The sequence below is a fragment of the Sapajus apella genome, unplaced genomic scaffold (genome assembly GCF_009761245.1).
Source record: "Sapajus apella isolate SASKATOON/1434 unplaced genomic scaffold, GSC_monkey_1.0 scaffold1, whole genome shotgun sequence".
NCBI lineage: Eukaryota > Metazoa > Chordata > Mammalia > Primates > Cebidae > Sapajus > Sapajus apella.
Window position 1 is genome coordinate 45875006 of NW_022436941.1, and position 12191 is coordinate 45887196.

The following is a 12191-nucleotide window of genomic DNA, read 5'->3' on the forward strand; positions in this document are numbered from 1 at the left end:
TTCTTTCTTTCTTTCTTTCTTTCTTTCTTTCTTTCTTTCTTTCTTTCCTTCCTTCCTTCCTTCCTCCTTCCTTCCTTCCTTCCTTTCCTTCTTTCCTTCTCTCTCTCTTTCTTTCTTTCTTTCTTTCTTTCTTTCCTTTTCCTTTTCTTTTTTTTCTTTTTCTTTCTTTTTTCGTACAGTCAACGTACTGCTGTGTTACCCAGTCTGGTCTTGAATGACTGGCCTCAAGTGTTCCTCCCAACTTTGCCTCCCAAAGCTCTGTTATCGGCATGAGTCTCCATGTCTGGCCTGTTGAGAGTTTTTAATCACAAAGGGATACTGAATTTTCAAATCCTTTTTCTTTGTCTATTGAAGTAATCATATGGTTTTTCTTCTTTATTCTGTTGATGTGATATATAGGGTTTATTGATTTATGTATGTTAAACCATCCTTGCATCCCTGGGATAAATCCCACTTGATGAAGGTGTATTTTTTTTTATGTGCTGTTGATTTTGGTTTTCTGGCACTTTATTGAGAGTTTTTGCATTTATGTTCATTAAAGATATTGATCTGTAGTTTTCTGTTTTTGTGTGTTCCTGTCTGGTTTTGGTCTCTGGGTAATGCTGGCTTATAGAATGTATTAAGAAAAAAATTTTCCTCCTTTTTAATTTTTTAGAATAGTTTGAGAGAAATGGTGCTTTTCTCTGAAAGTGTGGCAGAATTTGGCACTGAAAACATCTGGTCCTGTACTTTTCTTTGTTGCAAAACTTTGTGTTACTCCTTTCATCTCATTAGTTGTTATTGGTCTGTTCAGGTTTTCTGTTTCTTCCTGAATTAATCTTGATAGATTATATATATCCAGGAATTTATCCATTTCATCAAGGTCTTCCATTGTTGCTGTATAGCTATTCATAATAATCTCTGATGATCTTTTGTATCTTTCTGTGGTATCAGTTGTAATGTCTTCCTTTTCATTTCTGATTCTGTTAACTTGGATCTTTTTTCTTTCTTGGTTTATTGATTTTGTTTCTATGTTTTAAAAATAACCTTTCTTCACTTGTCATTTGTATTTTTAAAGTCTCTTTTTCATTTCGTTCTGCTCTGGTCTTTATGATTTCCTTCCTTCAGCTAATTTGGGGTTATTTGTGTTCTTTTTCTAGTTCCTCGAGGTGCATCATTCAATTGTTTATTTGACATATTTCTTCTTTTCTCATATAAGCACTATTGCTATAAATTTCCATCTTAACACTGCTTTTATTGTACCTTGTAGGTTTTGATATGTTGTGTTTAAATTTGCATTTGTTTTAAGGATTTTTTTTTCTCTTTAATTTCTTTCTTGACCCAATGGTCATTCAGGAGGATGTTGTTTAATTTCCATGTATACTTTTACAGTTTCCAAAATTCCTTTTGTTATTGATTTCTAGTTTTACTCCTTTGTTATGATTTTCATTTTTAGAAATTTGTTGAGACCTATTTTGTCTAACATATGGTCTATCCTGGGGAATGTTCCATGTGCTGATGAATAGAGTATGTATATTTAGTATAAGTTTTATATAACACAAGAGCCTTCCAAAATGAAGACCCAGTAACACAGGACAAACTGTATTTTTTATGGACAGTTATGCAGAAGTATTATTGGACACAGGAAGTATGATCTGATGGCAGTAAATTGGGAGAAACTTAGCAAGGCCTGTTTGCTCAGGTCCATTATAGCCTCTCTGTGAAAAAAATGTCTATTAATTGAAAATTTTATAAATGAATGATAGGTCCTTATATTTACATATATCATTAGCCTTTTATACAACAAAGCGCAATGTTATTAAATTAATTTTCCAATTAGATTTTAATTTTATTTTAGTTAATTTTAACAGTGAACTAAGCTGTGACATCCAAATTTAGTGTTTCCTTGAAATAATTTTCTTATTTCACCTCTTTTTAATTTATTGGCTGGTGTTTTAAGTTTTGTATCCTTATTTTACATACTATAATTTCTATTTTTACACTTTCTTTCTAATACCTGGATTGAAAATGAGTCAGCCTCTTCCCTTTGGTGAGGGATGCTCATTAGTGCCTGGTTAATTCAGAGTCCCTGAGCTTATGGCACACTCTTCTACAACAATGCTGCCAAGCCCACTTTAGTGTCTCAGCAGGAGCTTGTCATTAACAACATTCTTGTAGAAAGTAGAAAGTAAAAATTAAGCAGGCTGGGAAAGCCAAGTGCTAGTGTACCATGTATGTGTAAACCTTTGGTACCAATAAATACAGTCTCCTGGTGGGTTGGTGGTTGAGTTTCTTGCCTGAAACCACCCTTCTTTTGAAGCACGAACAAGTTGAGATTCTCAAAAGGAGTTTAAAATAATGTATGCAGCCCTTCAGTGTTATTGAGAAGACATTTGTTTATCTAATCTATGAAATATTTGACAAAGAAGGCAAATGAAATTGAAAGTAGCATCTTTATTACTATGATTTTTACTGTTAAAATCTGGGTCAGAGAATATTGCTTTAAATATGTGGCTTGCCAATACTGCTTTCCAGAATTAAGCTTATCCCTCCATACCTCCAATCCCACAACACCTTACTTATTACTCCCTAAATCACCGAAAGAGCTGAAAACTACAGGACTTCCTTGCAGTGGCAGAGCTTGCCCTATTAGACCTTAACAGATAGGAGATCAGGCCAGAATGCAAGCCTTTGCAGTTAGGGAAACCCCAAAAGAGAAAAGCCAACTGGGCTAAGACAGCCAACCTAATTCCTTTTCCTAAACTCAACACTCAGATGAGTCACTTCTCTTTTGTTAATGCCAGGAAAATGAGAAGTGGGGTGAGACCAAAAGTGTGACTCACATTAATGGGAAGAACATACAAGAGTCCAGAGTGGGTTAGATGTTGCTGTAATGGGAGAATACCTCTTAGGTAAAATTATCGATTGAGGGAGGCAAAGTGGATGACATTGTTTGAACAATGGATATTTTAGGCAGATCTAGAATTCACTGACATTCATCTCTTTCACTACAGAAGACTCCATAAAGACACACTGGGAGAATTTTATATTAGAAAAACAAATGTCTGGTCCAGAAGGCAGAGGGAAAGAAAAATGAAAGAGTTAGACCTATATTTTGTGGAAAGGGTAAGGGACTATAGGGAAGAAAAACTAATACCTTTCCTCACTCATTGCAAGGTTCATGGCTAAGGCATCTATAATAAAAGATATTAACAAGAGAAAAGCATACAAATGTATTTAATATCAATTTTACATGACATGGGAGCCTTCAGAAAGGAAGACCTGAAGACACAGGGAAACCTGTCTATTTTATGCTTAAGTGTGACAAAGAATGGACAGTGTGGCAGAAGTATGATTGGACAAAGGGAGTATAATTTCATGGCCGTATACCAGGGGGAATTTAGCAAGGTCTGATTGCTCACATTCTTCTCTGTGTCCCTGTGTCTTCAAGATGAGGGCATTTCATTCTGCCAGCTATATGGAGTGCACCTCTTGGAATGAGGGTCTTATATTCTACTTTAGAGGAAACTCAGAATTCCTTTAAGGTCTGTTTCAGGGGAAAAGGGGAGGAGAAGGTCAAAGAGACCTTCCTGCCAATGCTGTTTTCTCAAATGCTAAGGTGCCATATTTTGGGGATAGTGCATCCTAAATTCCATCAGGACTAACTTAAAGAGCAGGTTAAAATAATTAAACTATAGCTGAGTCATCTTGAAAGGAATAGGGGAATATCAGAATGAAAGAGAGCACAAGAAGAATATCCCAATAGTGTAAGAAATTAAAAACTTAAGGAAAAACAATGTTTATGGATGAGCACCTGGCAAAGATGTTGACTTTCACCAGGTTTCCAGGGCACAGACCTTAGAAACATCTGGAATCTGATAAGCATTACCGTCCAGCCAGGCCTTATTAGATGATGAATGAGGCTCAAAGTAAAAATTATCTTGGAATATTGGGAAATCAGAGAAAATCATCAGGCTGATATGTAAGGCATTATGGAGAAACTTAAAAGGCAGCTAGAAGAGTTTAGATTTAATATATATTTTGGGAAGTATTTTGATTAAAACAAGAGGAAAAGAAAACCTAAACTATATTAAGAGTATTAGAATCAGAGAAGAAGGGACACATTAGGGGAAAAAAAATGAACATTCGATTCATTTTGAAAAGGAGAATGGGGGTAGAGATATTTATTTTATTACATCTAACAATTCAAAGAAGGAAAAAATACTGCTAAGGCATTGAGCCTGGAGATGAGCATATGATGGTGATCTAGACAGAACTAGGGAACACGGCAATGAGCATAAAAAAGAAAGGTCAGAGCCAGAGATGGATAATCTGGAAAAAGTTCTGCATAAGAAGAATCTTTCAAGTCAAAGGGTAACAGAATCGCTAAGCCAAGTAGAAAGCAGTGAGGCTGGAAGAAAGCTAAGGCCATGGCTCTGGGGGAGCTCCCATGAGCCAAATGCCCTTTCATACAACCTGTTTTTGTAAATACAGTTTTAGTCCACCACAGCCTTGATCCTTCATTTACATATTGTTTATAGTTGCTCGTGTGCTCCAAGGGAAGAGTTGAGTAGTTGACACAGAGACCAAATGGCTTGCAAAACCTGAAGTATCTGGCCCTTTATAGAAAAAATGTGCCAACCCCAAATAAAAGAGGAAGAGCTACCAGAAAAGATATGCCAAAAAGGAAGTCTGAACCCAAGAAAGCATAGCTGCAAGGAAGTCAAGAGAAAAAAGATTTTAAAAGAGTAGGTGAAAAGAAAGGATACAGTGGATGTGGGGAGGATGAGGCTTAGGGGAAAAAATATTTGAACGTTACCACTAGCAAGTAATTATTTGCCATTCCGAAATATCAATTTCTAGATGGGCCAAACCTAACACAAAATACTCAAGAGATGTGTTTCTTTCTCACTTCCTTCTTGTCTTCCTTCTTTAGCATTAAAACATTGTTTTAGTATTAAAACAATCTATTTCTTTCTGCCTTACTTCCTTCTTTTTGTTCTTCTTTAGTATTAAAACAGTATTAAAACATTTCTTCCTTCTTTAGTAGTAAACATTCCTTCTTTTCTTCCTTCTTTAATATTAAACATGTAGCACTAATTCAGGTGCGGTTGGAAGTTACCTAAAGACAAGAGGCACACCCATAGAAAGTCATGTAGTAAAATAGTACTAGGTTGTAACAAGGCAATATATGTGAAAATGTAGCACTCTATATGAAATTAAAGAATTTTGCATTGAGGCAATACATTACCACATACCATATACATGGTTTGGACTGAGTGCTTTGCATTCAGTGGCTATTGTCAATAAAATGTTAAACGAGGCTTTGAGAAATTTGGGATTATAGTATAATTTGGACAGCACAAACAAATTCTTACTATCTTTGTGACCTTGGGACAAGTTACTTAATTTCTCTTCATTTTACTTTGTTCATCTGAAAAACTGGTAAAATCACCACCCATTCGATAGAACTATCCCTCATATTCACCCTGGCATCTGCATTTCCATTGCATGATTTACAGGGCTGTATATTATTCATGCTCTGTTGATTGTCTAGCTTCATCTCCCACCTTCCTCATGGCAGACTCACTTCAGCCACATGAGCACTGCTTGTCTTTGGCAACATTTCACCAATTCTTCTGTCTTCCTGGAAAGTACTCCCCACCTTGTCATGCTGATAAATTTCTACGCCTTCTTAAAGACTTGGCTGAAACATGATCTGCTTCGTAACTTATCCACGTTCCCTGAAAAATTTAAAGCATCATCCTCTGCATTTCCACAGTGCCTCATACTTAAAGCACTTAGACTTAAGATGATCAAATAATTTATCATCCTAACTGAGACACTTTTAAAAGTGAAAGAGGATGCTATTAGTAATTACACCAGGGCAACAGACCTAAACCAGGACTGCCCCAGACAAACTCAGATCCATGGTCACTCACCTTTTCCTTATGTTGTGGTAACAGGTAATAATTTTTTACTTGTCTGTCATCTCCTCCCCACCCCCAACAAAATATACACATATATGCAGTCCTTAAATCCCTGGAAGGGGATGGCCTCAGCACCTGGTATGATGACTGACACTTAGTAAGCAGTTGATTAGTCAAATAATGTATTGATTAAATCATGACAATTTTATTGGAGGAGAACATTATAGCACAGAAAAAGAAGAGATGGGAGGGTACCTTTACAAGCAAATAAACTCCCCTGAGTAGAACAGATGTTTGGGGATTGGAACATAATTTGGGAAAAGATTGTGGAACTCTTGATCCTCAATCAGGATAAGGAAATTTTAACAGTGGAGGAAGGAGAAGGTTAAAAAAAGGAATAATATGGCCGGGCGCGGTGGCTCAAGCCTGTAATCCCAGCATTTTGGGAGGCCGAGGCGGGTGGATCACGAGGTCAAGAGATCGAGACCATCCTGGTCAACATGGTGAAACCCCGTCTCTACTAAAAATACAAAAAATTAGCTGGGCATAGTGGCACGTGCCTGTAATCCCAGCTACTCAGGAGGCTGAGGCAGGAGATTTGCCTGAACCCAGGAGACGGAGGTTGCGGTGAGCCGAGATTGCGCCATTGCACTCCAGCCTGGGTAACAAGAGCGAGACTCTGTCTCAAAAAAAAAAAAAAAAAAAAAAGGAATAATATGAGGATAATGGATAATTTTATGCAAGATGAATTGGAGTGAGTGGAAACAAGAGGGAACTGCAGAGACTATTTGGATAAAATATTAAATTATGAAAGCCTGGATTAGGAATATTTGCCATTTTACATTTTATGCTTGAGGGAAAAGTCGAGACTTTTAGACTGCAAGTAACAGAAATCCAAATTAGCCTGGTTTAATCAAAAAGGGGAAATTGGCTGGGTGCGATAGCTCAGGCCTGTAATTCCAGCACTTGGGAGGCTGATGTAGAAGGGTCACTTGAGGGCAGGCATTTGAGACCAGACTGAGCAACAGAGCAAGACCCCATCTCTACAAAAAAAAACAAAAAAGAATTAGCTGGGTGTGGTGATGCACACCTTAGACCCAGCTACTTGGGAAGCTGATGGTGGAGAATCACTTGAGTCCAGGAGTTTGGGGCTGCAATGAACTATAATCATGCCACTGAACTCCAGCCTGAGTGACAAAGTGAGACCCTGTCTCAAAAGAAAATAAAAGGGGGTAGAAGGACTGAATTTATCAGCTCAGCAGGCATAAATATGTAGGCATTGCTAGATCCAGGTTCTCAAACAGTGTTATCTCATTAGAAATCTTCTCTCTTTCTCTTAGTTCTGCTTCTTACTGTATCAGATTCATTCTTAATCAATTTTTCCCCAAAATGGACTTCGGCAACTTTCAGCCTACTTTCTATCAGCATAACAACCACAGTAGAAAGAGAACACTGCTTTGCCAACAATTCTAGCAAAAATCCTAAACAAGTTTCTCATTGGATACCTGCCCATTCCTGAACCAATCACTGTGATGCAAGGGGTTATGGTCTGATTGGCCAGGCCTTGGTTATGTGCCCACTCCAGATGACAGAGTCAGCTTCACCAGATGCAAATAATCTAAGTGTGTGAGGTGGGGGTGGTGGTGGAGGGAGGGTTGAGAGGATGGAGGGGTGAGGGACCCAGATAGAGGCAGGGATATCTTGCTAAAGGAAAACTAACTTGTTTTGAAAAGAAAGAAGATGGGTATTAGGAAGCAAAACCAATAATGTTCTCCACATAAAGTCTATGGTGTTATTTCTTAGTTTGAAGATAACAGTGAGCTCCTTTAGATCATCAAAATCAAATCACAGAAAAATAGTTGTTAAGAGGAACATAAAAGTAATGATATTCCAAATGAGCAAGAATAAAAAAATATATTTGTTTTGAAGTACTTTAGATTGCATTTATGCAAGATATTTAAAATATAAGAGCTAAAATATAATTTGTTATCTTTAACCTTATAAATATGTTGTTTATTATAATAGTAGACATCTCATGCTTATTATGTATAGAAAACAGAAATTATTATTTCACCTTTCCATCCAAACTATAAATGCAACAGTATAGAAATGTCTGATTACTGATCTTTGAGAAGGCCATTATGGAGCCAGAGGAGGGTTGAAAGGACAGTTTAAATGGCCCAATTTTTGTTGAATTCTATATATAGTTTTATTGTGGAACCAATTAATAAAACTCTTCAGTCTGATATGACAAGGTCTGTGGATTTAAGAAACATTCATAAATTTGTTTGTAGAATTGATAGCATAATTCTGGAAAAACTACAAATGTGAATTTTCCCATAGTACAATTTTAGTGTTCCTAGTTGTCTAGATTAAAAAAAAATTTTTTTAGAAATAATGTTTATTATTATTAAATTAGAAAAAGAAACAAAAAAGTTTTCGTTAAGAGAAAGAAGATTTATGACATACAGGGAAACTAGCACTGACCTTTGAAGTGATGTCACTGTGGTCCTCACGGGTTTTTGTTGTTGTTGTTTTTGTTTATTTTTTCCATAAATATCTGTGGATATCTCAGAAACAATATTGGGTTGGATGGACCATTGATCTGAAATAATGTGGTAATTCTCTTATGATGTAAATATTAATAAAAACCGTTTCCACAGCATCATGCTTGTGTAAGTGGTAAGAATTTAATCATGGTCACTGATACCTTATTAAATCATTTTGATTCCTTTCAAGAACGTACCTTTCAAGAACAAGTTTCTGACACAGAAAATAACCTGAACCAAGAAGCCAGCTTGGTAGAAGCCATCTTTAAAGTATTGTACCATTGCAGTTTTTCTCCACAAACATTTGGAAATGTTTTTGTGAGCTACATGGAAGAAGAACAGTTGTGGGACTTTTTGTATAACATCCCAGGTATGAGACATTTACTATTTGTAAAAGAAATGTTCTATAGATACTTATATATGCCTTTAAAGATGTTTAGAAGTTGTATTGATATTGGTTTTGCTGAATCTGTTGTTTGTAAAAGTTTACCTTACATTTTTTCAGTATAAAGCCTTCTGTTGGAAATCATTAATTATTAGTTCCTGTAAAATTACGTATACTTTGGGACAAGATGGAAGTGAGATTGAAAGGAAAATATTTTCTTTTTTTAATGATTAGGGAAAGTTCTATCATAAAAATTTATTTTAATATTTATCACAGATTATGTTTTGCTATTGAGCATATAAGATATTAGTAAGATGTGAAAAGTATTTTGTGATTCTTGGGTGCATTTATTCAGCAACTTAATGTACAGCACTGTTGGTCAATTTCTTCAAATGTATAAGGCATTTATTATTATGACCATAATGTGTCTCTCTACAAGGCAAGCATGTCCTATGATCCCTTTGGAGAGAATATATTTTTCCCATCTGTATTATTCTTCTTCCTACAGCTAGAAAGGATAATAAAGACAATGCAGGTTGTATATTTGAACAGGAGATTTTAACGGGCTGCCTGTCATCTGACCAGTGTAAAGATTCCCACATTGTCTCATCCTTAATATTCTGCCTTTAAATTTTCATATTTAATATCTTGGGAAAACAAAGGATGAAAACTTGGACAATGATGATGATTATTATTATCCTGCTATTCCAATAGTGATTTTTATCATTTACATTTAGTTTTCAACCTATAAACTCTCTTATATCCTGCTTTGGAACCTGAATTTTCATTAAATATTTCCTAGGCTCCATATAAAAGATCCAACTAGTTCATAATCATGGTTTCATTCCTCCTAGACTTTTTGACTATCCTCCCGATATTACTTGAATATCATTCTAGCTGTTTTAAAGTCATTATGTTTCATCTTCTCTTGGTCATTATCCCTATGAAATAGCAATAGATAACTTCACATTATGATTTTCAAAATTCAAATCTGTCATTTAAAGTTTCTGTAATAATGATCTCCTTTTAAAGTGTTATTTCCTAGTTTCCATGCATTCCCTTATTGCTTCTTGCTTCCCCAAAGGAAAGGCATATTTCTAGGTAAAAAGATGGAATCAGGAGCTTGTGTTTCTGATGTAGTCTTCACTGAATTGAAAGAAAAAAGTTCTTGAAATTCCTACCACCCTCTGCTGTTTTTAGTTGTTTCTGGGGAAGTAAGAGCTGGATTTTCTCATAAGATTATAAAGAATCTATGACCCTCATGCTTCAACCTCTATCCTTCAACTATTAGGTTCTTGAACCATCTTTGATACTCAGCACAAAACTATACTGAAAATGACCTAGAGGATATTAATGGATTTCAAGTGCTGCTGAGGGAAAATGAAACTGTTTCTTGCTCCTAATTTGACTTCTCTCCAACTGCATATTGAGAAAACCCTCCTCCAAATGGTCAGACAAGTCTCTGGAAACAGACGTTACATATATTCAGAGTCTGAATTATGTGTGGAAGCTCAAAGGGGCAGAACTTCAAATGGGTGAAACTCCTCTATCCTTTGTACAAGTTGTTGCTCCATAAACATTAAATATTCTCTGGAACCTGATGCCTGCAGTGGTCATGAGGGTCTGAACTCTTATCTTTTCTCTCCTATTTAAGTCTTTGAAAAGGTCTTTTTCTTTCTTCTGTTAGTAATCAAGACTATTTTGAAAATCCTAATAAGATAATACAAGGTACTAATTCATCACAAAATCAAGCCTTTTACTATGACTTTTCATTTGAAAACATAACATGTTTACAAGAAATACAGCTGGGACGTAGTCATAAACCCATAATATTTACATTTTATTAATAATAGATCTATGCTTCAGTAAAGATAATTAACCTACCAGCTTAACTAAAGCACATCTTTTTAAAACTTCACGGCTGGAGTTTCCTCCTACTAAATCACTCTATAATTTCAGCATGGCTTACCTATAAAACATCACAGTCTTATCATTTTAGGGTAAAAGGACAAAGATGAAATGGTCAGTATCTTCATCTTACTGTTGAGTAAACAGAAAGCAGAGATATTAAGAGAGTTTCCTAAGATTGTCCTCCAATTAAGTTGGACAGACTTAGCACAGGAAACCAGATTGCCTCTCTCCTAAGCCAGCAGTCCCCAGCCTCTTTGGCATGAGGGACCAGTTTCATGGAAGACGATTTTTCCACCAGGAGGGGTATAGTTTTGGTATGAAACTGTTCCAGCTCAGATCATCAGGCATTGGTTAGAGTCTCATAAGGAGCAAACAACCTAGTTTCCTCACATGCGCAGTTCACAATAGGGTTCACGGTCCTATGAGAATCTAAAGCCACTAATGATTAACAGAAGCTCAAGCGGTAATACTCACCCACCTGCTGCTCACCTCCTGCTGTGTGGCCCATTTCCTAACTGGTCACAAACTGGTACTGGTCTGCAATCTGGGGGTTGGGGACTCCATCCTAGGCCATGTTATTTCTCATTTTTTTTCTATTAGACTAAATTTTTTTGAGACACTACTTTTATATACATATGAATTCAGTAACGAATTATACAGCCTGATTTTATAATCAGAATTCTATCTAACACATAGCTCCTTAGGGTGGACATGCGCCAGGGAGGGAAGACAAGAATGAAAATACCCACTTAAGATTACTGCAAAAGCTATAAATACAAAAAATAATTAAGTTAGGGACCTAATGTGGGCGTTTCTAAGGCCAATGCACTCTATAAGAAATAAATTTGTGAACAATCATTGGACACATATGTTTTCAAAGTAAATCAAGCATTTTATAGTTAGACAAATGAAAATATCCAAGCACAGGTTACTTCAGCTGGTCTTTCAGACAATGTCAAAACAGGCTTGTAAATGAGGCAAATACTGTCAAAAATGCCCCATCTAATATGATAGTAATATACTCAACAAATATTGTTCACTTGGAGCCTCGATATGGCATTGAGCTTACTTTTGTTTTCTGAATCAGTTTTCTTAACTCTCTCACAAACTTTGGGAAAAAAGCTTTCAATAATGTAGGAAAATTTCCCAATTAAATGGTGAGATCCAGGGTTTCCGCTTTGGTTCTCTATTCCTCCTCAGCCTCATAAAGGCATTTAAGAAGAGTTGTTTAGAGAGCATATACGGGCTAAATTGTCTTCTTGTTGCCAAAATTAGTTGACAGTATTTTACCTTCCTATTAGGCACAGTGATTGGCTCTATCACCTACATAAATACCTGCAGCACAGTGTAGGCAGATTTTAAATGTAACCTTTCACATATTGAAAGGCTGTCTTTGTTCTGTGTTGTAACTAACCATTTATTCTGAGCCTTTTGTCA

The 12191-nt window shown here is 36.1% G+C and overlaps 1 protein-coding gene across 5 annotated transcripts in view; it reads left to right on the forward strand.

Annotated features, from left to right (window-relative positions):
* KIAA0825 (KIAA0825 ortholog) overlaps positions 1-12191 on the forward strand; it is a 461146-nt gene that overhangs the window by 185404 nt on the left and 263551 nt on the right. For all 5 annotated transcript variants that reach the window (XM_032271836.1, XM_032271256.1, XM_032272732.1 and 2 more), the window contains one exon: positions 8649-8828. In XM_032271836.1, coding sequence (XP_032127727.1) covers positions 8649-8828 — 180 coding nt within the window. The remainder of the gene's footprint in view (positions 1-8648; positions 8829-12191) is intronic.